Below are 27,696 nucleotides of genomic sequence, written 5' to 3'. Positions count from 1 at the left end.
TAATAAAGCCCCATTTCCCAAATAAATTAAAAGAAGATACTATTCGGTAACAAAAAATGTAGGATGCTTATTCTTTTGCTGTGAAAGACAAAGGGGTAGAGAAGGAAAACATGCAAGTGTTCTTTTACTTTTACTGTACAAAATACTGAGTATATTTAGTGTTTCTTCTGTTTTCCATGCAGTCTCAAGTATTTGTCCAATCTAATATAATATACTTCCCACAGCAGCGTTGTAACAGCTCCCTAGGGAATGAGAGCATTTCTGGAAGCTTTTGAAGGTGCAGAGCCCCTTTCCCCTGCAGCTCCTCCATCCACCCCATACATCTGGCCTGGTCCAAGCAGTGCCCTCTACTCTGCTTTCTTGGCAGCCCCTCTCTGTTTATTCACTCCTTGCAGCCCAGCGGGCACCCAGTTTATTTAGAGAGTTTTCTTTGGATAACACTTCTAAATGCTGGCAACTATGCAGAAAGCACTACCATTGCTTAACATCAACATCTCTCTGAGCTGGTAAAAAAGGGTGTGATTTCTCATCTTCATATTCATCACCTTTTTTGTCCACAGGGATTAAGCAACAGGTGTGGGGGTACCTAACATTTATCTTTCCAGGAAAACTCTCATTCCACAGGAATGCCGTTCCTGTTCATGGTAGAAAGACCTTATATGAAACCTAAGTGGCAAACCAATTTTAATATGTTGTGATTTACATTTTATTTAGCCTAATCTTTGAGACAGGGGACTTATCTTTTCCTTGTAAAGCACAATGCATGTTTATGGCACAAAAAAAATCGGTATTACTATTACCACTCATTTAAGTCAGCTATCCCTGGACAAACTAAGCATATTCTCAAAAAAATGCCATGTAGTCTTGAACCATTAGTGATGCTCTGGGAATACAGTTAGTTTAGTCCTCTTCAATGGCAGATGGGCTAGTAGTGGGATTTGAGTCAGATTCTTACGGAAACAAGACTTCTGCAATCAGGTGGCTTGTGTGCATGCTCGTCCGCTCCAGCCTCCCTTCCACGCAAATCGACTTTTCAGTCAGACTTGACAGAGGGGAGAATTCACAAAAATGTTTCCTTCTTACATATTTAATGAAAATAAATTACTTGGCAGAGGAAAGAAACTATGTGCAAATCCTGTACCAAAGAAAAGGTGCAGCATGCGACACAGCTCTCACTGCACATCAGAAATGCACAGGAGAAACGTGCAACATGCCACAGCCAAAGCTCTGATCATCTTAAGGCCTCAACAGGAAATAAATCCAGAAACATAATTCCAGGTATTATTAATTCTGCTGCTTTTAGGGCTTAATTAAAATCACGCTCATTCTCCTCTCACCCAGCATCTCTTTGATGTTTTGAATTGCTAACTTTATATGCAAGGAACGGGACTCGGAGAAGAGAGTAACCAATATTGTCTTGGAATGCCAATGAACAGCAGGCAAGTTGTGTGGCTGCCAAATACCTTTGCAAAATATGTGGCAATAGCTGCTTTTCAATTGCAGTAAAAATCACAGCAGAAATACCTGTTTCCTGATGAGTAGACTCCCTGCGATGTCCATGTCTTGTAAGCCCAGCAAGAGGGTTTCCTTTGCATTTGCCTGGAACGTCAGGGGCCTCAACAACTCACTCCCACTGAATTTCAGTACATAGTGTGCCTTGCACGTTACAAAAATTAACCTGCACAGTCCACATGGCAGCCCAAAACCATCAGTGGTGACATCTAGCACTAGCTTCTAACCTCGACTTTAAAAAACATGTGCAGCCTGGAGTTGTCAGTTGCCATTGCCCCCAGTTCCCCTATGTATTGGAGAGTGGGATCATTAGGAGGCATCAGGAGAAGCAAAGGAAGAGTCATGCCACAAGGTATCAGCTACCTTGTTTTTTTCACCCTGAAACTTTGGGTAGCAGGTTATCGAGGAGCTCCAAGCAACTCCATAGTGGACGTTCCCCACAGACCAAACATAGAAACCATGGAAATGATCTGGGTCAGTCTGTTTCCAGCATGTTGCATATTTTCATTTAAATCAAAACATTTAGATGTTTATTTAAACTGCAAAATATTCAAGATCTGGAGTGGACATAAAAATTCCCACAGAAATTAAAAAAAAAATCCAAATATTTTTCAATTCCAAATTTATTTAGGAGAAATATTAAGTGCAGAATCTTTTCTAAATTATTTAATTTTTAAAAAGTACACAGGAATGAGGTAGGATCTCCAAATCTCCAGCTACCAAACTCATGGATGTCTCTGTTCAGTGGGCTTCCCTTCAGCTTGCCTACAGAGAGGTCCACTAAGGAAATACAGATGGAAGATGGCAAGCTGGAAGCGCAGGGAGCTGAGGAGGCAGACAGACAGCAGGACAGACTAGTGGGCAGGAGAACGAAGAAAAACGGCACGGAGAGTCGTCAGCCATCTGCCTCCCTTGCAGCTAGAACTGCAGCGTGATCAACAGGTTCCTGTGCCACTTCCTTGTGCTTCTGCTTTAGAAGCAACTATTAACTGAGACTACTAAGGCTAGGAATGACATATTATTCTCCCAGAACTCAATGCTGAATGATGCTTGATTGGTATTTCATAACATAACATAAACATAACATAACATAAAAACCCCCTGAAGCTTTTAGGTTATTTTCATGATCCAAGAAGTCCACACTACTGTTATAGCAGCACCTGACAGAAAAACATAAGCGCATTTAAAGGCGCATTCTCCTATGAATATTTTTTTATATCAAGAGCGTAGCCTCAAAAAACTCCTTCATGCTTAAAAATGTGACTACTTTAAATGAATCATAAAAGTTAGTGGCTGTTGCACTGGCTTCTCAAGCTGTTATTTTATGCCATAAGCCAAATTTAAAAGAAGCAACACCAGAGTGTAACATCAACTTGTCTTCACTTACTGGCTTGCTTCATTTGCATTCTCTCTATAAGAAGTTCTGAAATGTTAAACAACCTGAAGAACATTTCTAACTTGTAACAGCAGCTTTGCTTTGAATTATCCTCCAATTAGTCGCATAATGAAAAGGCTTCTTTATCTTAAAAGTATTTCAGACACAGATAAAAATAAACAGGTTAAAAATACTACATCACACTACTAAATGCAAAAATACTACTACACTCATTAATCAGTCCAAACATTTTGTATATTCATATAAAGTCCACAAATGCTGCATTTAGTATCTTAACTGCTCACTTTGATTAGAGGTCTTTAAAAAAAAACATATCAAGGTAGAAAAATTATAATTAAACATAGGTGAAGAAATACATATTTCTTTTATTTATTTTATTAACGTGTGCTAGGGGATACAGTACACTTGTAGAACATTATTTAGATATACAAGGCTTCAGGTAAAAGTAAGCAAATAGTATACAGGTTGCCCAGAGAAGTAGTAGATGCCCCATCCCTGGAACCATTCAAGGTCAGGTTGGACGGGGCTCTGAGCAACCTGATCTAGTTGACGTCCCTTCTCACTGCAGGGAGGTTGGACTAGATGATCTTTGTAGGTCCCTTCCAACTCAAACTATTCTATGATGCTATGATTCTATATGGAAGACTAACTTTTCATTTCAGTTGGATCCTTCTGGGATGTCTGCATCTCTAGAGGGATGAAAGGTGGAGCCTGGAACAGCTAGTACAACAGTGCTGCAGCCGGCTCATTAAAGGTTTGCAAATATTGATCGTTCCGCAGTATAGAGCTACGTTTGCAATAACGAGGGGTGATACCTGGGCCCTTGATAACGGTAAAGGCAAAAGTGAGTCTCTTAGGTGCACGTGCAGTGCAAGCCCAGTTACGCACTGCAGCCAGCCGGGACGGTGGTTAAGCTCTGCCACAGGGCACTGCTGCATCGTCCTTGGCTCCCTTACAGCAGAAGCCCTGGAAAACACTAAGATGCATACTGAAAGTATTGCCAAGAACACAGCAGTCTGAATCTAAAAAAGGGTGAAATACATGCTTACACATATAACTCCTACAGTTTTACAGCAGAGCACCCTTGCTTACCAAGTTTCAGAAACCAGCCCAGACAGACTCACCAACCTTTTCACATAGTTTTGCCTTCCTGGAGGGGTAGAAGTAGGTGATTAAAGGTTAGAGCTGGAGGTTTTTTAACCGGTATTCAACAGTACTTCCACCTTCTCTCTCCACCCTTTCTTTCAGCTCCCCAACTCTACTTTGTACTTTTCATACTGAGCTGTGTTTCCTAGAGCACCAACCAGAGTGAAGAAGCTCATCTCTTAAGAATATCAGCCTCCCTCTGCGAATTCCTCATGAAAAATATAGCAAGAAAATCTCTAACAGGAATCTCACTGCCTTTCCACATGTTGGTCATCTGCAGAGGAAACAGGGGAAGTAGAAAAGAGAAAACAGCTGTTTGGGAATTTTCAGCAAAATTTTCTCCTGAAAATAAAAATACTGATTCACAAGCATCTGAACTTTCATCAAGGAAAATGATTGATTTTTTCTGTGCTTCACAGGAATGTTGAGGAGTCTGCAAAGCATTTTGATTTCAGGTGAAAAAGTCCTCTCAGTGAAGTGAAGCTCAAAACATTTTAAAAAAAAGTATGAAGTGGCTAACACTGAAGCACAGCATTTATCTAAGACATTTTTACTTTTGATTCAGAAAACAGTGAAAGTCAACTCTTCACTGTAATTTGGGATGGAATTTTTTAAATCCCACATTTTCACAAGACCAAGGACACTCTCCACCAGCTCTGACTGACAATCACGCCTCATACGCTATGACCCAGGGAAACTGCAGAAAGAGCTACAGGCATCTTTGGGTATGCCTATAGTGCTAAAGAGAAGGCGGCCAGGAGGAGGTCTTGGGCACCACACTCCTGAACTTTTCAACTGCTCAGCCCCCAGTTCTGGTTTGCTCTTTGTCTTCAGGGACAGTCTGCTCCCACAAATCTTCATATTTGGGGAGAAAGACATGAGATGGAATAAGGGGCCACAGATCTGGCTCATATGCTACTTGACAGGTCATAAAACATGATTTTAGTTTTGTGCTGTAAAAACCACCATTCTGATGGGCTGTCACATACTTTTCTCATTCTTTTGGAGAGTTTGGACCAAAAACCCCATGCACTATGTGTAAGGTCTAAAGGACTACAACATGATGCCCAGAAGAGAGGCCCCTGGTCAAGTACAAGACAGTACAGATGCAGCTTCTCAACTCTGGTGCAAGTTAGACCTAAATGGTGTGGAAAGGGGATAGCCCACATCATTTCACCTTGAGATCAGGAGCAGCTACATTCAACAGTATGTTTGTACATACATATACATAATATACACTTATGTATAAAATCTCTAAGCCAATTGTATGGACACACATTAAGGCAGGTTGCAATTTGCTGGAATTTATTCACTTGGTGGATCATGAAGAATAAACCAGCATATACATTAAGTAGCAGTTAAACATGCTGACATTTCACTGGCACACCTATCCACTGTATGGCTGCTAGGCCAAAAGAAAGAAACATCAGAGAAAGGAAGGGAAAGGTTAAGCATAGAAGAAACGCCGAAGTTTCAAAAGCTACATAGCAAGGGATGAATATTCATTCACATCAATATTATTTTTAAAAAGTTACTGTGTACGGGTTTTAGAATGGTATTTTTATAAAAATTATTTCCTCCCTTTTTAAAAATAAACCAAAAATACCACAGCAATTTCCCAAAGTTTCAGCCCTGGCATTATATTTTCACTCCATGCATCTCCAGTGTTACTTCATTGCAGCAAGTTGAGGGAGGTGATTGTCCCGCTCTATTCTGTGCTGGTGCGGCCTCACCTCGAGTACTGTGTGCAGTTTTGGACACCACAGTATATGGAGGATACAAAGCTACCTGAGAGTGTCCAGAGGAGGGCCATGAAGTTGGTGAAGGGTTTAGAGGGGAAGCCGTATGAGGAGCGGCTAAAGTAATTTGGTTTATTCAGCCTGGAGAAGAGGAGGCTGAGGGGAGACCTCATCGCAGTCTGCAGCTTCCTCACAAGGGGAGGAGGAGGGGCAGGTGCTGATCTCTTCTCTCTGGCAACCAATGGTAGGACCCTGGGGAATGGCAGGAAGATGTGCCAGGGGAGGTTTAGGTTAGGTGTTAGGAAAAGATTCTTCCCCCAGGGGGTGGTGGAGCACTGGAACAGGCTCCCCGGGCAGGTAGTCACAGTGCTAAGCCTGACGCTATTCAAGAAGCACTTGGACAACACTCTCAGAGACATGGTGTGAATTTTGGGATTGTCTTGTGCAGTTGGACTCGATGATCCTTGTGGGTCCCTTCCAACTCAGGACATTCTCTTATTTTATGACTCTATGATTCATTTTCCCTCTATTGGTAATTCAAGATGTTGTCCATGCTATTTACTGGAATTTTAGCGTATGTATTTACTGTTATTATCTGCTTGACTGGATTATAAAATGTAATTTAAATAAAAGAAACTGAATAATCTAGTCTTAACTATTTAATAAAATTTTGTAATATTCATATTTTAAATTGAGCGTTTTTAATCTTAAAGTTTCACAGAAAAAAAATCACATACAAAGGATTTTTAGTAGGGGAATAAACAAGACTCAAAAGACCATATATTTTAAAAAAGTAATAGAAGATACACAATAGAGAAAAATTCTAACTAACCATAAATATAAGAACATAGTGATCCAAACCTAGTATTCATATCGCTACAGACTTCAAGACTGACTACCCAGATTTGAAGTAACTATCACAACAACTGCAGACCAGCAGTTTAACAGCACCAAAAAGCATGTAAGAGCAGCCAGGCTTCCCATGTAGCCACACCTTGGTAGGCATTTATTGGTACCTCCCACAGAAAACCATGCCTGCTTTCAGCCAAGGGTAGAGCTGACACAGGACATCAACTCTCAAACGAAGCAGATAAAACAATGGCAGACCTCAAAAGATAAATCTAAAGAAAGACTAAAAGAAAATTCTGTGTTTCTTTATAAAAATGCATAACAAATGGATTTTTTTCACTATGGCTTTAAATTCTACCTAATTCTCTTATGAGGCAATTTTTCAGTACATGGAGATGTGCAATTTTGTGCCATGAATATTGATATATTTCTTCTATTTCAAGGAAACCAATATTATAAACTGCTGTACTTAATTGCTCCCAGGTGTGTCTCAATTACTACCCATAAGGATTTTACTCCTTTATTTACACACAAGCAATTAAGCATGTAATCATGAGATAAGTTAACACACTTACCTGTTCAATAGAATCTTAGTCTTCAAATATAAGGAAACATTTCTCAGATAACTTCCGTTTTTCAGTAAGACAATTATAGTCAAACTGCTTCCTTCTCCTAGTGACAGATTCGAACCCAATTGTTAGGAGCCAAAAATTATCAGCAGTGAATATTCCTATGTCCCCTGGAATATAAGCTGCTGGTTTCAGTCCTATTTACAACGAGCACCATGCACCCGAGTGCAATACCACTAATTAGCACACTTCTTAGCAGGCTGGTCATGCAAACCAGGCTACACAAGCTACAGAAGCGAAACTCACTTTCAGCAGTAATGCCCCAGGACACGGCTATAGAAAACAGAAATTTGTGGAATTTAATGACAATGCTGGTTCTATATAGCTACTCTGTGGTTATACAGGACACCTACATTTCCAGGAATGTCCACTTGGCATATTTCATATGTATCAAAGTAATAATTACCAACAGAAAAAATAAAAGATAAAAAAAAGAAAGAGCAGAATCTCACCATTACCAAGTGGATCATCAGAGAAAGTACAATCATAAGTCAAAGGTCAATGGCATTATTTTTTTCCAAACAATTTTTAAATCAACCCTTGTATTTTTGCGTTTTGTGTGCCTGGAAAGTTGCACAAAACATGTTGCTTCAGGGCTGCACCTAATTATACTGGGCATCCAGAAATAGGTATACCTGACTCAGAATTTCTGCATGCTTTGCCAGCCAGTCGAACCATAAGAAATGCAAGCTATGGTTAAATTAAGCAACAAAACACCACAAACTGCAAGTTGTAACATATCAGCATACACCACACTGCAACAAAGAAGATCACAACAGAAAACAGTTTCAAAGTAGTGGCTGTCATCCCTACTGCCAAGAGTATCATCACAACCGTGACTTCATGCAGCTGGAGTCAGAGGACCAACTATTCTAAATTGGATGTTACAGAACAGGATTAAACATAAAATGAGGACAAATGCACTAAAGCAGTGGTATCTTTGATTGCCAACTGTTACCTACCACCTTTTTAAACCTTTCTAAATGCAAGCTTTTTCACTTGATAATCATCCCTCACTGTAGACAGAATCTTCCAGCCAGATTTAATTACTTCAATGTCTCTGAAAAACACAGAACTGGTCCAAAACCAGACTTAATTAGCAACTCATGCTGAGACTTTGTCATTAACCTTAAGCTAAAAAGGTAAGCTCCAGTGCTGTATTTTGCAAGTAATCCAGGACAGGTGGGCAATTGACCAGATGACCCAAAAAACCCCATGCTCATCCACACCTCTTCACTCTGAAATATCTCTGTGATGGAGGGTGCAGTTGAGCTGATTTAATTTACTCTTTCTTTTTCACAATACTATGCAAGTAAATTACATAAATCAACTGGACCAAATCCGGCCCCAGAGATTTCAAAAGAAAATGTATTTCATCATGAGAACATTACGATATTTGTTTTCATATACCAAGGGTGGTCATTAATAATTAGCAACTTACACAAAGTTGTTAGACAAAGCACAAAAGAAAATAGTAGATTGATCCTCACATATTTTCCACCTAAATTTTACAGAAGTTAAAAATTAATCATAACAGTAAGAGAATGGGGCTGAAAACTATAAAGCAATTACAGCCATTGATAACCACTGCCTCCATAGACAACAATGACAGCAATTAGAATAGAATAGGCTAGACTATTTCAATTGGAAGGGACCTACAACGATCATCTAGTCCACCTGCCAGAGAAGGAGAAACCATTAAAGGAGAAACCAGTAAGCGATCTATGCCAATACTGAGAACTTTCCATTAATAGCTGCTTTTCCATAGAACCATTATAACCTTGCTAATCCAGCCATTTGACAAACTCGTAAGATCATTTTCTAAATAGGAAGTGATAAGTCTTGAGTTTGAGTTGCAAGGAATTCTTTTAGTTGATAGTTATGTGTCAAGCAATGTGGCAATGAATTCCAAGCAATGAGACAACTTAACATCAACGGCATTATATGAATACATGGAGGTTTTTTAGATTGATAATATAAAGTACAGTCTTCAGCTATATTCATTATGAAGCAAAATCTGCTATTAAACACTGCTTTGCACAAAGGCTGCAAACATAATATACAATCAGCTATCAAACTAAAATATGTTTAAGAGCTATTTGAACAACTGAAGTATTTCCTATTGATTTCAGATTAGGAACATATCCAGATTTCCACGCCTGCAAGGAAACAATCATTTTCAGAAATGAATAAAACTGTACGGAGCAAAATATGTTATTTTGTACTATATCATTTTCCAAACTCCATGGTTACTTCTGCAGCAGTATCTTAACAGCTACTTTTCAAGGAAAAGTCTTTTGCCACTTACAATCTCTGTTATTCATTGCAAATGGTTAAAGCAAAGATCTAAAAACATTTTCTATGGCATATTGTGATCCATTGCAGCTGCAGGTGATTTACCATATAACATACCACAGTTCACGCAGCCCAAGCAATCACTCATGAGGCTGCACAAGACAGCAATGACACAGTGCTGATAGAAACCTGAAGTAGAATTTTCTTCAAATTACACAGCACTCTTAGAAAATTCAAGAATACGAAGATAAAGCATCCTATTACTTCACTGGTATTTTGCTTGAGTAAGAGCTTCTGGATTGAGCCTAGAATTTATGGCTAGTGAACAGCTTTAGGATTTGGCCTGCCATTTGTACCTGCTAAAGACTTCTCTGTCCAAAAGTACTACTGGTTTACTCAACAAAATATAAATCATGTTCTCTGCTTTTATTAATGGAGACAGCAAAGTACGTCAGCACTTTTTTATATATATATATATCTGTAAACGTCTACATGCTTGAATGCATCAGAGAGTTTTCTGAAAGCCCAGAACAGTGTGAGCTAAATGCCAGGTTGGTGCTGAAATTTCAAAGGAAGTAAACCACTGTGATAAAAGCTGTGCTCTTCTGACCCCTCAGGAATGTCCACGGGGTCCTCTTACAAGGGTGACCATTAGCAAGCCCTTAGGTTCCAGTTCCACGGTCCTCTGAGGGAGGACTTGAGTTAATAGGAGAGCACAGAGGTAGTAAAAGATTATTAGTCCCATAGGAAGCCAACTGGGCACAACTGAAAGAAGAAAAGATTGACTGGCAGAGTAGCAAAAATCCGCTCAAAGGGAAGCCTAATGTCTTTATTTTGAGTGGCTTTTTAGAAAACACCTGAAATCTGCTGAGAAGAAAAAGAAGCTTTTCTTTACCTTTCCACTGGAAATACAATCTAGAAACACTTCACTTCAGACTCAAAAGCCTGCCATGACTCTCCACATAAAAAAAAAAGGAATAACCATGTTTTTCCAGGGGCTTCCCCCCACCCCCTCAGGTTAAAAGTGCTGACAGTCTTATTTGCTTTGTCTTTGGGGAAGACAAAGGTGTCTACATGAACAAGCATGAGGTTTCAGGAATGTGTGAGTTGTCTTTGGTTTCTGTGAACGGAAAAGCCATACGTTTCTAGCTTTTCCAGTGTGCCCTCTGAGGCACTAAAAAGGCAAACGCAAAAGACAACCAGAAGACTTCAGCGTGTGTGCGTGCGTGCAATAAATTCTAGGGTCTATTTTAATGAACACTATGTATTGAATGGTCCAATGCAGAACCGAAACAGCAGACACAGTGGACTCAGTCTACCCAGAACAATATATATCAATTTTAAACACCTGCCATCTAGAGGTTAGCTCATAAGATAGAAAAACTATTTAAGGCTTTTAGTTGCAAACATCTGAATCGCGGTTCCAGCCTAGGTCACAAGCAAAAATATTCTTTTTTACCCCTGCTTTTGAAGATTTTGCACAAAATTTATACAAGGCTTTAAAAGTTTGGTAGAATGTCCTGAAAGACACGGTGATCGTATCACAGCAACGTGATCAGTTGAAATTAATTAAACTAGCTCAAGAGCATTAAATCCATCCTCATTACATACTAGACTGCAAAAGTATGAAGATGCAGAAGCCTGTTTTGAGAGAAGCAGCTTCATAAAAACATATCTTAAAACAAACAAACTACTTCAGTTCATGTCTATCTTTCTCAAAGTTTGTCAAGCCCTAGGACTTTAACAACAACCTGTTTCAAAGAACCTATGAGACTGATATCAATCTGTCCTTGCAGGGCATCCCATTGACTATTGTCCCCACATTCTTACTAGCCTCTATTAGCAACTTAATATCTGCTGGTTTTTTAGCTCCCAAACTCAGAGAAAGTCACAAGTCTAGGTGTATCTTTACCACCATTAATTCACCTGTATCCTGGTATCCCTGCCACGTGCTGGGAAGCTGTGTTGCCGTTCTGCTTGGTTTTCCACCAGTCATCCATTTCTCTAACTCAGTATCTTCAGACAAAGCCAAATAATGCAGGAAGAAAACTCTCATTAACCGCACAATATATAACAGTCATAAAATCATTACACAGTGAAATTCGCAGCTAATGTAACAGCTCAGTACTGCCAAAGTAAGTGTCACTTTCAAAAAGGGACTGGCAAAAAAGTACACCACAGTTTTAGTTACAGGTTTAGTGAAGCTGGGTTTAGTTGCAGTAAGTTAGAAATGCACCCATGTTAGTCTTCTGCTGTCAGTAGTTTACTGTTGAATGAACAGCATTTCTACCACGTGCTGCTGAGGTTGTCAGACGCAGAAAAAAGGAACAGTTTCATTTGCTCTTTTTTTCCACTTAATGAATCCTGCAAAGTTGACTTTCTGTTTTTGTTACTCAGTTACAAATGTAATTTTAAAAACTAACTAGCCAGATCCTTTTTACAGCTATTGAAACTTAAGACAAATAACTTTCTCCCTGGGAAGTAAGAAGAGCTAAATCTGGGCTGAGGGGCAGGGGTTACACAGTCACAGGGATGAGTGCTCAGAGCATACTGCTGAGTCCAGACAGAAGAAGGTTGCAAGAACCGAAATATTAAGAGTTTGAGTGATAGTTTGAGCTGTGGCAATAGACAGGACATACTTTTGAGATATTAGGTAGACAGAGATCATATTAGAACGATGAAGGTCCATCTCAACAATAATGCCTGGGTTACCATCCTGAATAAAAGACAGTGACACTGCTGCCTGTGGTAAATTTCAAAAAAGGTAGGGGGAGAATTGACTCTCTCACCTATGATGCTGACCAATGCCATTGTGTTGCCTTTCCATATTATTCCAAGAGAAAATACAGATTTCTTCTGTGAAGATTTTTCACTGTTTTCAGAGTGTCAAAGACACCGACAGACAGCTAGATAGGTGACTAGAACACCCAAGAACAAAATTGATACAAATACTTGTTATTTTTTAATCATGAACTTGCATCTCTTGCATTTGTTACATGAAAGAAGTTTGCGGATTAGTGAATGACATCCTGCAGAGCTGTGGCTGGGTGTGCCATTGTTTCCACAAGGTATTCTAACAATTTTTCACTATTCTGCATTAATTATTGTTTTTAATAAAACTAAAAAAGTTAACGATTTTTTAGAACACATAACCAGCAATTCCCAGGGCTGGACTGCGGGATACCCGTTTCATCCTCCTGCCAGAAAACAGTACAAACTGTATGTCTACTGATTTGTTGCCGTCACCTGCACACCCTCTAGAGGTAGGCAAGGCAGCCCTCAGTTTGAAATTAATCAACAGATCCATACTTGGAACAGCACAATCCGCCAACATCACGTATCCACTACAGTATGCCTCATGTTTAAAGATGAGGCTGAAAGACAAATTTATTACTGAGCCATCGCAACATACTGAATACAACAGATACCCTCTGTGTTCGTAAGACACGGGTCTGCTGATACACACTGGTCTGTGATGAAAGCAAACACTGGTTCATTGCAGGATGCTAAATGTAGGTACTGGGAGATGAGTGTACCTCCCTAATATCCCATTCCCAAAATCACTTCAGATCGCTTGACTGACTCTTCCCTAAATATCTTCAAAATCTTTAGAACTGTTCACGTTTTCATCCAGGATTATTTTCATTTTAGTCTTATTTCACAGAGGTTTGCTTCTTGCACATTCAAGACAGAGAAGCTTACAATTTTGCCAGGGATTAATAAACCTGAAAAACACAATCAAAATTTCATAAAATCATATATCTTAAATACTGAGCACTCTGCTAGTTAATCTTATCTTCTAGATACAGATCATATCTGAAATGTCACTATCTGCGCTGTCTTAATATATCCGAGTTTTCAGTCACTACCCATTACATTATTTTTGATTAACTCCTAAAGCTGGTAGGCAAGCCAAAAAGAATGCCATGACCTTTCATTGCAGTGAGGTAATTTACAGATATGAGCAGATGAAAAAATACTGGAGAGCAAAATCATACAAAGGATTTTTTCCAAGTAAATACTTCTCTTCTGACACTTACTGGTGTGATACTGCACTTCAGTTTGGTACAGCTACTTCAGCTCCAGCCTTCCCATTAATGAACAGCAGCAATAACAGCATTTAATCTAATATTATCTTATTTTTAGATGTCTTTGATATTTTATAGATATCATTAACTCGGCTATGGTTTCAAGGAGAAATTCTCTGGACAGGAATAAGACTGAATTCCTTCCTGCAGAAAAAGTCCCTTAGGATTGTGTTTCTCACCAAGCTAAAGGTTATTCAGAAGTACTGGAATTTCAGATGCACATCCTCAGGTTTTCGTCCAAGTCTAAGTGTAGCCATGCTTGGGGTCAGAGATTGGGCTGCACAGCACTGACCCAGCTTCATCCCTTCCTGTCAAACGACCTGCAGGAGCAGCTAAGAAGTGACCAAAGCTCCATCAGAGAGTGGACCCAGACAGGAATAAACCAGCTGAGGCTCAGTCTCAGCACGGAGGGAGAGGAGGGTGCAGATGGCACAGGGAATGTTACCCCACCACAAGTTCAACTGACAAGAGCCATCACCAAGATCAGCCACAGTCTAGAGGAGATTTTGTCTTCTGCAGCCCACTGGACAACTTTATCTTGCAGAGAAACACTGAAAGCTATGGCTTTAAATCTAAAGAGAAACCTGGTAATTGCTGGACTTGAACAAAAAAGTCAACAGATCCTTCTTTACTTCAGCTACCAGAACACGTGCACGCACCCCCTAACCCTCCAATACATAAATATTTACCAAAGGAAAAGCTATCAGAAACACAATCAGGTAGTGAATAAAATTTTCATGTTGTAGTAAAAATATTGCTGATTATTTCCTCAGGTCTGCACACAGGGTCAAGACCTTAATGGAAGAAAAACGTGAAGATCAATACCATGTTTTATTTATATATAAATCCGATAAATTGATTCATGCTGGTACTTCAGAAAGCAGATAATAAAAGGGGAAAATGTTAATTAAAAACACACTAATAACATAAGACAAGCACATTTCTAACCTCAAGGTAATATTCAGTATCAGTCAAGTACTGTTACAGTCAAGTAAGATAGTGCTTAATAAATACTCCCTCACCTCAGTGATTTTGTTCCCTCCTAGATAATGTCTCCTGCCTCTGCAATTCCACAAGTGCTCTCACCATAACTCTCCCTACATAGCATCTCCAAACAGCGAAATCTCAGGTGGAGTGCCTGCACATATATAATATAGTAGCTTTGAAGATTTTAGGTTAGGCCTTCATCCCTCCATACAAGAATGTCTTATGTTTAACTTCAGAAGCTTTGTAAATATGTCTCTAATTGAGTGCATTTTTGCCATCATCCCTGATTGAAAGACAGAGCTTTTACCAATGCTCAGTTTGCTGATTTCTACTAACTACTATGTAAGTGCCTAAAACTATTAATAGTACCACTAAAAAGTACGTCTACAAGTATTTTCAGGATGAAAATAAAAATTCCTTCCAAAGAGCATTTATAATTCAGGATCACCACCTGCCTCATCACAGCCTACAATAATACCTCAATTCCAATACCCCGGCAAACAGATTATTTGCAGAAGCCAAAATCACGAGTTTAGTCAGCAGTCAGTGCAACCTTTGAGGAAGGCTAACTTCTTCCCAGACAGTATCTCCAACCACCAAATGAAATCTATTGTTTCTAAGCTTAAGGGGGTAGAAATACGTCTGTTTGAACAAACTGTTCTATTACATAAAATTTTACAACACCCACAGACATTAGCAAAGCTGTTCCTCTTTTAATCTAAACTCTGCTTCATCTTCAGTCTACAGATGCAGTCAGGACACTGCTCCAGCCTCCCCGCGCCAGCTTCGACTAAGACATCAAGGGTCCTTCTCCAAAGATGTGGCAGTTTTGCCATTGAAGAGATACAGTTGCTGATACAGACTTGTCTCCTGGGGAGACTGACCTAGGTTGCCAAGCTCACTGCCAAGGATGAGTGGCCCTCCACACCCACCACTTAACAGAAGTGCATCCAAAACAATATTTCACCTTAATCTTCCCACAAAAGGCCCCTTCAAGCATGTCAGGATCCTTACACTTATTTAGAAAGGCCCCAGCAGTAACTTTTAAATGTGGTCCTGCCATGAGAGCCTGGAAGAGGAAGATCTGGGCCTTTGCTTCTAATAGGTAATTCTCACCGTGTTTATGGGTGAGCTGAGGCCATACAAAGCAATTACATTTAATGCCCTAGGAAAAGTTAGATGCTGTTCCTTACTGAATGACCTCAAAAGGGTGTGTACAGATGCTCTAATCTACTACACTATTGAACTAGGGAGGCATCTGAATGTGTTTGGTAGCACTTTTTTCCTCTCAAAGCAGAAAGATTTTACTCTATTGGTTTGGTCATGTTTGACTCCTGGCACCAGTCTGTTGCTACCATAGGATATCAGGTATTACTACAATAAAATAATTAAAACTCTACAGAAATCTTGAAAGGTGTAATATGATTGCTTTGTTGAGCTAGGGAGTCTCAAAGCAAGAAAGAAGCCAAGACAAACAGGAATATATTGCTTAAATAAAGAAGTGGGCAGGTACAGAACTTCCTTTCTTCATTACTTCTAATCAGTTTAAGTGCATGATTCATTTGTTAAACTTCATTCTATACAAGTGGGGAGAAAAAAGTGAATTACCCACTGAATGCACACTAGAATAATGAAAGGAAGCTGCAGGTACTCCATTCCTTTGAAAATCATTCACTCTCCAGGAAAATGCTTACATACATATTTACGTTCGTCTCTGTTCAGGAAAATACACACATTTATGTTTGAAGATTTTTTTGTGTGTGAAGGCCAAACAGAGAAACCCAGGTACATCTAGCTGGAGGACTGTGTCCACTTCTGAATCACTGGACCTGACTGTATATATTAAGAAGTAATCAAAAAGTCTTTCAAGTAGAAGACACTGCCTGAGACTACACTTCAGTGCCCAAAGTGATGAACATTTTGCTGAGCTTCCTGTAACACGATTACACGGCATCTCAGGCAGCTATCACAAGTTAAATCTAATGCTCAACAGAAAATTGAAAATATTTCTTGATTAAGTGCAGCTAACCTGTAAGACAGCCTTTGAACTTTTAATTAATATCTTTAAAGGAAGTTTACTTTGCGCACAAGCACAGCAACTGCTTAAAATTATTTTGCAACTGATAAACTGCAGAGCTGATGAATTCTCTACCTGAACTGACCTGCGGTAGCAAGCCCTTGGGTAATCAACATCTGCTCTCTTACAGTAAATCTGTAAACCAAACTTTAAAAAAAATTCTCTCAGAGAAAACAAGAAAGGACAAATAAAAATAATACAAGTTTCCCCCACTCAGTATAGTTTATCTAATACATATTTAGAAGTGAACCTCAATATACCAGCATTAATTTAAAAAGGCAAGAAAGCATGCTCTGTTGTGCTAATGGCTTGCAAAGAGAAAAAGCAACATTTATTGTAAGAATAAACACCTGCCTCATTAGGAACAATGTAGCAAATGATGTCTGTTATGTATACATGTTAAAGATTTCTCATTAGATAGTGTTATTTATGCTTTCTACTCCATCTTTTTTACCCGTGTGCAGAAGACTCCTTCAAGTGGCAAATTTCATTAATTTTCATCAGACATTTTACAGTAACGGAAATATGAACCATATGAAAATGCTACACATTTGGCAATTAAGTTTTACCTTTGAATTATTAAGAAACAACTACCTTCAGCAGTGAGTTTTATTTGCAATGTCAGGAGTTCACATCATCCAGGAATAAGAGTTTTTCATTCTATTTATCTTTCTCCATAAAAAGATTGATGAAGTTACAAACCATGTGTTTTTCCTTTCCACTGAAACTATTATGAAAAAATTCACTGCAATTTTATGAGTACTGGTAAATCTGTTAATGATGTTTATTCTCATGGATAGGAAATCACTATTAATGACTGAATGATCATTGGTATTCCATTTGGTTGACGCTAGAAATTATTTGCAATTATTGCAAAAATATTAGTTCAGTTGTACTTTCATCCAATCCAGGAAACTTAACGAAGCTACAAACAACAACAGTAAAACAAGGTGAGTAGGTATTGAAAATATAGTCAGATTTGGATCATGGAAAGAGCATCAATTCTGTGTAGATATCATGAGTTCTATTTTTGCTTTTAAAAGTCAAATACTGCAGAAACTTAAAAAGTATTGGGAAAGAAAAGGTGTCTAGCTCATTAAGCTATCGTCTAAAGCCTACTCTGAAAATCTGGCACACAAATACTGTCTCACAAGTGATTAAAACCTTTCTAAGATCTTTCTTGCATCCTCTAAAACAACTACTCCTTTGAGACAGCAAATATTTAATGCCATATTATACATTCACAGATCATTCGATCCCCGGACAAAATCTCTAATTTCAGGCACTCCTTTCACCATATGAAACCACAGGAAGTTTACCAAGAGTCCCCACATCATGCAAGGCAGTCAATAAGAAAGACAATAAATGTCACACCCAAGACTGGCACACCAAGAAAGACAGATCTAAGATAGGTCTCTCACCCTGAAATATAATGTTAATTGCATGGTTTTTGCATGAGGGGGAAAAAAGATACAGCAAAAAGAGAATTATAAAGAAAGCTCTTAACTCACTTCTTGCTTTAAGATGGAGAAAAGATGGAGAAATCTCTGCTCACAAAGGTTGTACATTTATTTAAAATTTGAAACCCAAACACTAATGTAAGATATTATCCACCTATCTATACACAACTCCTAATCATGTTTGAGAAATAAACCTCATGACAAATATAAGAAAGTCTATGTGCATGAACCTTTGCTAATCCGGCTGTTGGTGATTCTTTCTCAAATAAAGCCTTTTGTTCTCTTATTTCTAGAAGGCTGAGGATCAGGTTTGATTTTTATGGCAAATTAGTTGTTTCCCCTGGATCACTACTCTTGAGTCTGAAAGTAAGGCCGGTACAAATGAGAAAACTTAGTAGACCAAGCCTCAAAAAATAAAATGTGAAACAGTATTGTACCAATGTAAGTATACATCACATGATAAACATTCCTGATACTTATCTGTGGAAAATCCTGAGGTGGGCAATAGCTCTCCAACAAAAACAAAGTGAAAAAGAGAAGCTATGTGTTATTTATTGCCTGTGACAGGGTTCCGGGAGAAGACTGCTGTCCATGAACAACACCAGGAAAGAGGAAGAATGAAGCGTTGTTGACCATTTTATTTTCTCTGCCAATCACAGAGAAAGTGCAAGTGGTTTTAAAGACTGTTGTATCTCTACCTCTCTGGTCAGTGTACAGTGACTGAGATAGCACAAGAAAATGTAGGACATGAACGTAAAAACCTCTGAAGTCCAACTGAGAGAAAAGCAGAGTTCTGCATCTGGTGCAGAATAATCCCATCCATCCGTACAGGCTCGGAACCCACTGTTTAGGTGGCAGCCCCACCAAAAAGGGCCTTGGTGTTCCTGAGGACACCACAGGTTGAGTACAAGCCAACAGCATGCCTCATCAGAAATAAGGCAAGCAGCGTACAACCACATTAGAGGAGTGGCGCCAGCAGGCTAAAGAAAGTTATTTTCTCTTCTACTCAACGTGGCCTCATACTATGGCACCCAGTTGTGCCCCACCCCCAGCTGAACAGGGATGTGCAGAAGGTGATGCAGGAGAGCAACCAAGACAGTCAGGGGCCTCAAGCTTGTGTCTTCCATTGAGAAGTCGAAGGAGCTGAGCTTGTTCATTCTGGCACGAGGGCGATCTAACAGGTGACCTAGTAACAGCCTACAGCTACTTGAAGAGAAATTACAAGGATAAAAGAGCCAAATTCTTCTTGCTAGTGCCAGATGATACATAAAGGGGTAATGACCATTAACTGCGACTCGGGAGGTTCAGGTTTGCTCACCCATCATTCCCTCCCCATGCTAAAACCCCTCTTTTCCACAGGTTGCAGACCTGCAGGTTACCCAGCAGCACAGTGGAACCTCCGTCCAGTGAAGTTTAATACCTGTCTAGACAAATCCCAGCCGACATGACTGGGATGACTATAGCTTCCAGTTGGACTGGGTGACTTCCAAAGGTCCCTTCCAAACAACGTTTAGGTGAGAAATATGCACACATATAGAATCACAGACAGCCTCAGATGAGGCAAACCGCTGCAGATTTATGAAGTGTGTCTAAATATCCACCATCGTTCATTGTCACTCCCTGAAAGAAAATGCCTACTAAAGTTTAGGTGTGTTACAGTTAGAGACTTTTAAATTTTTACCTCCTTAGTCCCTAAAAAGATTTGCTTTGCCACACAATTTATGTTATCAACCCTATTATTTGTAAATATCATGTTGTCACTTGCTTTTTAAAGCATATAAAAATATATTGTTAACCTAACAACATCAGACCCTGACTCTGAAATAGTGCTTGAAAAGATGAAAGCCATAGATCTACCCACAGAGCACCTGGAACCAGTTCATTGGATGCCTTGAGATGGACAAAATAAAGAGATGAAATAATTTCTCCTACTTTCTGATACTAGGAGAAAAAGTGAGTATTTAGGCCATTGCCCATTGCTGTTTTTCTAACCAGGATGTGGAACCTCCCTAATTATACAAATGGCACAGTATGATGCAGTGCTGTTAGCTCACATGCAAAGATGCTGCTGTTCAATAGCCATCTAGTCATTAGTAAGCTATGCCCTTTCCGGCAGACCTGGAAAGCTAAAGCAGCTAGTTAAATCTTTGACGGCATCACTAGATTTTGTTCAGAAATAAATTTTCAGCCTTTTTCCAACAATAACAAAAAGGATAAGAAGAACGTCATACAGGCTCTTAAACACATCTAGCACCGTTTCTTATCTCCAGCAGTGGCCAACAGAGGATGCCCTTGGAAACCTGTCAATACAGGTAATGCAAAGTGATACCGCCCTTGTGCAAGCACCCAGCCCTGCAATTCGTGATTCAGAAGCTTCCAGAGCAAAAAGCGGTGGCTTTGTGAAGAGGACATCCCCACAACAAGCACTGAAGACTTTTGCGTGGAATATATTACAAAGAAGTCAGTAAGAAACAGAAACTTTATTATTCCTGAAATAAATCCAACATGTTAAATTAGGAAACTTATGCAACTAATTATACCCTACTAGTATAAACAGTATCAAAGAGTGGTATTTTTTTCTTAACTTCTCAAGCCATCTCTTTTTCAGAATGTCAATTAAGAACGAAAATAATACAAAAGCCTTATGACAACTGAAGACGAAACCCAGAGTTACAGTTGCAACAAATCTGGAATTCCCCTTTGATCATTCTAAGGCGTCTATACATTTTTATCAAACCAAATAACTCAAAATAATCTAAATAAACAACAGCAACCACAGAAAGAAATCCTGTGACATCCCAAGACAACGCTTTTGAAAAGTTACAATATCACAGTATTTTAATGCAGATGCACACGCGTTAAATATGCACATGCTGCATGTGTAGGTGATGCTGTGTGGCATAAATGGTTTAGTAGCAGGAGTTTACGTTACTGACTCATTACTCACAAATGGTATGAATGTTCTTTTCTGATTTTATAAGTGTTCATATTTTTGGAGTTCCTGAATGATTAAGAACAGAAGACTGTGGTATCTGAAGAGCAGTTTTTTAAAAACTTCCTGTAAAGGTCTTTGGGCTTCCATGTAGAGAACTACTGAGGTACACAAAAAGGAGCCATGAAACATGTAATTTATGGGTCTACTCTTCAGCACAACTACACTGAAGCCAAGGGCCTTTGCTCAAGAGTAAGTCCTTCCTGTAGTAGCAGGAGTTTGCAGAACAGCTGTCTTTTCCAGCATTTTGCAAGTTTACATTTACAAATAAACTAACCAATTGACTTCTGAATGTGGGTCACGCGACTCGTGCCTCAGGTGGCTGGCCTGGCTTATTTGAAAGGGCAAAAAAGAAAAAAGAAGAGTGAACTGTGCATAATTCTCAGCTCAGAAGTGTTTTCCCCTATGGAAATAAGACATGAAAATATCACTGCAAGGATGGTTTCTTATTTATAGCCAGTGCTTAATTCCCCACTTCTTATTTCAAAATCAAAGTGGCAAACCTAAACAAACTTCTAGATCAAAGGCTTCCAATTTAAAGTCTGAAACCACCCTTGTGTTATTTCAATGTGCACATGAGAATGTGCTTCATTTCAGGAGACCAATGATCTACACAGAAGGTCGTGCACCAGACAGCCCATTCCCATCACAGAAATAGTACAGAGCTGTAACGGGCTCTACTGCTGTCAAGAATAGCTTAGCAGAGGTAGGAGCAGACATCTCATCCACGTACTTAGTAATGTCTCTGCAACTCTAACCTACTTGTCTGCTCCAAGACTTTTTTTTTTTTTCAAATAGGTTTATTTTTATATTTTTTTTCAGTTCTGAAAGGAAGTATGTGTTTTCCAAGATGCAAGCGTACTCGTCAGGTGGCTGGAAAAAATAAGCCTGAAACACCAGAAATATTACCTGAATATCTGGTAGTCATTAAATCAGAATTTTATAAATACAATAAAATAATTTCTAGACTAGCAATGACGATGGCTGTCAAATTGGAATTTCAGCTGCACCTCAAACACTATAGCAGCGACAGATCCTTAAAGGTAATATTATTACTAGGTCTCTTTATATTACAGTAGTGTTTCAAGCTCTTTCACACAGATCTGCTCAGATAAAAGATATAATGTTGGCATTTACAGCTGCCAAAATTGCTATTTGCAATTAAAAATTAAAACTGGCACTCTTTCTGTGCAGGCAATTATCTAAACGCAGCTGGCAATCTTCCTTGTTTACAGTGCTGCTGTGTCATGACTTCACTCTGTTTGGAAATTTACTTTTTTTTTTTTGAGGTTTAAACTTGTCAACTTTATGTCCAACTTGAACTTTCCTTGTTTTAATGATTTTCATCATGATCTCAAAGAGAAAAACCCCAAAACTACAATTTACAGATTTTTCAGGCACTGCAGGAAGACAATTCCTGGTAAATACTTCGGTGATTCTCACAAGGTTAATCAACATCCATCTACACCTCCGGATAACACCCGTAAGGACCCAAACAGCAAAATGTACCAAATAAATTCCCTCCAAGAAGAAAGTTCAATCTGCAAGAGTTGGTTTTCACAGTAAAACTGAGTGAACGGGCAGGTCTTCTAAGTGGACAAAAGTCCTTTTACTGAATAAAATGTGACATTAAGTATGTTTTCACTGCATGTTACCTGTAGCAATTTTGATCTGCTAAATAAATCTGTCCACAAAGCGTCTTATTAATCAGACTGCCATGGTTTTGGCAAAGCATTTCTTCACTTATAAAAACTTTCTTTAAAGTAGGATTTGTGGACTCCCCTGCTGCTGGGAAAGAAGTACTCTCCGTGCTGTCACACAGCTTTTAGGGAACAGTTGCTTTTTTAACCAAAGCTTCTGTAACCACTAGCTTGATTCCAGCAATTATCATGGGAATGTAGATACCTACAGCATATCCATTAAATCTTCTGTTTTATTTATGGTATATTTGCTGTAGTCAAACATAGAAATACCTTGTATTGTATCCCCAATACAGTAATGCCTATCATCCTTCCTCTGTAATTCATCGCAACGTTTTCAGCTAGGACTGTGATCCAGCGCAATGACTCCTCGCCAGCCTGTACCGCGCACCTCGCTCAGCCATCCGAAAGGCTTTCGAGTAGGGCCTTTCCCCTGAATATTACCAAAACCCGTAAAAATAGGGGACTGCTAATGAACTAAGGAACACCACTGACCCTGGGGACACCTGGAGCAGCTTGCAGCCCCACGCCCCCCTCGCAGAGCTCTCCCAGGGCGGCCTCTGTCAGTAAAGCAGCCCAAGTTTCGCAGCACGGTGACAGCGCTGCTCTCCACAGAGCGATGCGACGGGACGCGTGTTTTAGTCGCCGCTCCTTCGGCGTGAGCGCGGCAGGAGTCACTCGCTAAAGGGAAAAGCGCAGAAACGACAGCGACGGGAGGAGCGGGGCGAGGCGGCTGTCGGTGCGGAGGCTGCTCCCCGCGCCCTTCGCGGGGCTGCGAGCGGCATCCCGCGGCGCCCCGCACCCCAGGGCAGCCCACGAGTGGGGAGGCGGCGCGGCCCCCGCCGCCACCCGCACTCCCCGCGGGGCGGAAACCACGCGCGTCCGCAAAACACGCGGGAGGGTGAAACGCGCCGTGGCTGCTCCGCGGCGCTAACTTTTCAAACCGCGGAGTGTCCGCAAAACACAACGCACGCCGGAGGTACCGCCGGCGCTTCGACCGCGCCCGCCGCCACGGGGAGGGGCCCGGAGGCAACCGGCACCCCGCGCCCCGTCTAACCTCCGGGCCGCCGAGAGGGGAGCGCTGCGTAGCCCCCGCACAACCCGGCGGCCTCAAGCGCCCCGGAGACAAGCCGCGCTCCCCTCCGGCTCCTTCTGCTGGGGTGAACCGAGGCTCCCACCCCCGCTCTCCCCCATCACCTCCCACAGAGGGCTGCGCGGTTTTTCCGTCGCCCGCGGAGCGCCCTGCCGCAGGTGGCAGCGGCTCCCCCGCTTCCGCTGATGCCTCCCGGGCACTTTGGGAGAGACTCGCGGGGGGCTTGTCCCCGTCCCCCGTCCACCCCCCGCCGGGAACCGGCCACGGAGGGACGCTCGGGGAGCGGAGCGGGAGGAGGGAAGGTGTGAGCGGCGCCGTGCGCGGCGGCTCTGGCCGGGGGCAGGTGCGGGCGGCGGCCCGGGGGACGGGACGGGAGGGGACGGAGGAGAGGGGAGCTGGTCGGTACTCACACGAAGGCGTGGTAGACGAAGGCCCAGCCGCGGGGTCGCTCCAGCACGTTGTACAGGTAGTTCTGCAGCCGGCGGTACTTGGCGTTCCTGCGGCAGCTCGGCCCGTTGCTGTACGACAGCGGCTTCCCCAGCAGGCTCATGCGGGCGCCGTGCTTCCCGCGGCGGCCCTCCCGCAGCCCGGCGGGGGCGGCCGCGCCGCCGGTGCCCAGGAGCAGCAGGCCGTCGCCGCGGGCGGCCGCGCTGGCCAGCGTCCTGCCCCTGCCCGCCTCCACATCCTTCATGCCCGCCGCCGCGCCGCTCTTCACCCAGAGCCCCGCGGAGCCGCCCTCCTCCCCGCCGCCGTGGTTGCGGGGCATGGCATCACCCCGGGCGCCGGGGCGGGCGCCGGGGCCGCGGCGGAGCAGGGCGCGGGCGGCGGCGGCGGCCAGGCACCCCGCGGCGGCGGGCCGCAGGAGGCAGCGGGGGCCGAGGGTCTCCGGGCGGCGCCCGCGGGGCGCGGGGGCGCGGGCCACTTTGGGCGCCCGGCGCGGCGGGCCGGGTTGCGGCAGCTTCGCGGGGGCCCCGGCGAGGGAGCAGGCGACCCCCGGGGCGCGCTCTCCTCCCGGGCGGCGGCGCCCCGCCGCCGGCCCCCGCCGCGCCGCCCGGCGTGGCTCCGCGGCCCGGGACGGACGGACGGACGGACGGACGGACGTGGGGGGCGGCGGGAAGGCAGCTCCGCGCAGCTCCGGCGGAAAGGCGGCGGGGGCGAGCGCTCCGGGCCGCGGCTTGGCGCTGCCGTTCGCCGCCCGTTCCCTCGCTGCCTCCCGCGGCACTTGGCCTGGCCGGGCCGGGCAAGCTGTTGCTCTCGCTGCCGGCGGCGGAGAAAGTCGGCGAGAAAGGCGGGCCGGCGGAGGGGGGGGGGGGGGAGGGGGGCAGGCAGGGGCCCCGCCACCGGGCGCCTCCGCGTCCCGGGGCGCAAGCGGCAAAGGCAGCGGCGGTGCCCGCGGCGGGGCGGGCGGCTGGCGGGACGCGGCACCCGCCGGCTAGGCGCGCTCCCGGGAAATGTCCATTTAAGTCCGAGAAAGTAACAAAACTGCCGTAAGTCGCGGCGGCGGCGGCAGCGGGGCGGGGGAGGCTCGGCCGGCGGCGGGACCCCGCTGCGGGCGGGGAGCGCGGCCGGCCCGGGCGGGGCAGCGCAGGCGAGCCGCCCGGTATCCCCCCGAGGGGGCGGCGCAGTCCGACACGCCGCTCCGGCGCTTCCGCCGTGCCCCGGCCCCCCGCGGCGGCGGGAGCTCAAATCTCAGCGATGGAGAGGGCTGCCCTCCCTGCGGGCTCTCCCCCGCTCCCCGGCGGCTCCGGCCCCGGGCCCGGCGCAGTGTGGCCGGAGCAGCGCAGCGGTGCCGCCGCTCTGTGCCCGAGCTGCGCCGAGAAAACAAAGCTCCCCCTGCCGAGAGCGGGCCTTTAACTCCCCGCCGCATCAAGGTGAGCTTGCGGGAGGGAAATAAATAAATAAATAAATAGATAAATAAATAAATAAATAAATAAATAAATAAATAAATAAATTTCCACCCCACGACGCCGCAGGCGCGGCCGCTCCGAGCCTCCCCGCCCGCAGCCGGCGGTAGCCGTGCCGCCTTTGGCCGCCGTTTATTGCTCGGCGGCCGCCCCCCGGTCCCCCTCCCCGTGGCTGCCTGCTGCTGGCAGCCGCCACCCACCCCCCTCCCCGGGGGACGCCGTGGTGGCGGCGGGAACCCCGCGCTGCCCCGGGGAGGGGGCAGCCGCAGCCCCGGCACTTCAGCACCCGCTGCATGAAAAATAGCTGCCTGTCACTGGTTTTGCAGGCTGAGCACCGCAGCGTGAAAATGTGACGCTAATTCGTGAAGGGTTAATGAAAAGTAATAACGTGGGCCCTAACGTTATGCGAAAATCAATAGAGGCGTTCTGAAATTCAATTCAATTTCGATTCCCCCCCCCCCCCCCCCCCTTACTGGCTAGTTAGAGGTCAGGCTCTCAAGCCTTTGATTAACACCCCATCTCCAACTTCCAGAAAAGAAGAAGGAAGCGGTGAAGTCTGGCTGAGGACGTTAACTTGTGCCTCTACTAAAGCGAGGTGGAAACATCAACAGTGCTGATTTACGGCTACAGTGTCTCCAGAGCCTTTCAATTAGTTGTCTTCAAAGAAAGAGCTTCATCTTCTTCCTTTCTTCACGGCACTTCCTGCACTGCTGCAGGCAGCCTCAGACAGCAACTTTCTAACATGTGAACAGCAGTGGCCACTCACGCTCCTGATAAGGGATGGCAGAAACAGCACACATGTCAGAACAGTTGTTAAGTAGTTGATGTATGTATCGGCAGCAACCCATTAATATTTAAGCTTTCCAGTGGCACATATCTACTCCTCTTTCTTTGAATTGTAAATTGAGTTAGTTAATCCTTCATTTACTACTTGTTTGCATTTCCCTGGTTTGGTATACAAGTGTTTATACCTTCAATTTTTTCATCCCTGTGTACTCATTTAGAGCCAAATATATATAGCATCCCTTCACATCAGCTGGGCCTCCAGCACCATGCTTAGATTTACACTTTACTGGCCTTAGTCACTTGAGTAAAATATTTGAGGGCTGGTGATCAAGTTCCAGGAAGCAGAACGGTGCCGTTCATCTAGGAGCACATGGTCCAGCCCGCTCAGGAAGGCTCCGTAAGGCTCCAGTCCCACAAGGGCTCACCTGTGAGCTTTGTTTAATTGCTGTGGGTAGGCAATGGCACAGCTTGCAGCAGCAGAACTACACACATGCATCACTGTTGATAGGATTGAGGCTTTAAGCTGGGGATTTGGACAATAAACTATGAAAATTACCAGACTCCTGCTCCTGATGTACTTTTTGTGATCCGCTAAGAAATATTGTTATAATTCTGTGCCCTCTAGTGGTGCTTAAAATCATCTATTAATTTAAATAATAGCGAAGAAAAAAGTCTGTGAGCACAAATAGTATGGGCTAATATTGAAAAGTAGCCACAGATGTCAGGACAGCCAGAAGCAAACAAAAGTAATACTCTTAGTGTTGAATTCAGTATTTTGTTTTTACAGTGTGCGAACAAAAGTATTTTTGCATTTATTAGCTTTTATTAAATAATGCTTTAAATAGTAAGTATTATGAAAAGAGGTTGGTGGTAATTATTCTGATTCCTACGTTTTAATATGTCAGATTACCAGGGCTTGATACAGTGGTTGAATGCTGAGTACTCAGACAGCTGCCCACCCTGTACCAGGCAGAGGAGCTGTACTATGTAAAACAACTAGCCCTCCTCTAAGTATTTATTGCAAAATACGGGTCTACCTTTAT

The 27,696-nt window shown here is 43.0% G+C and overlaps 1 protein-coding gene and 1 long non-coding RNA gene across 2 annotated transcripts in view; one reads left to right on the top strand and one right to left on the bottom strand.

The window, feature by feature from the left end:
* The window catches only part of KCNQ5 (potassium voltage-gated channel subfamily Q member 5), a 302,261-nt gene extending 276,871 nt beyond the window's left edge, over window positions 1-25,390 (bottom strand). The window contains exon 1 of the mRNA XM_075087083.1: window positions 24,374-25,390. Within this exon, the coding sequence (XP_074943184.1) occupies window positions 24,374-24,729 (356 nt within the window). The 5' untranslated portion in view covers window positions 24,730-25,390. The remainder of the gene's footprint in view (window positions 1-24,373) is intronic.
* On the top strand, window positions 24,907-27,213 carry LOC142054475 (uncharacterized). The gene is made up of 2 exons (XR_012659548.1): window positions 24,907-25,834; window positions 26,400-27,213. It is a non-coding gene; the product is annotated as an uncharacterized LOC142054475 (long non-coding RNA).
* Window positions 27,214-27,696: the final 483 nt, after the last annotated feature.

This window comes from Phalacrocorax aristotelis, chromosome 3 (genome assembly GCF_949628215.1).
Source record: "Phalacrocorax aristotelis chromosome 3, bGulAri2.1, whole genome shotgun sequence".
NCBI lineage: Eukaryota > Metazoa > Chordata > Aves > Suliformes > Phalacrocoracidae > Phalacrocorax > Phalacrocorax aristotelis.
Note: the sequence above shows the minus strand (reverse complement) of the source record. Positions and strands in the feature narration are given on the sequence as shown.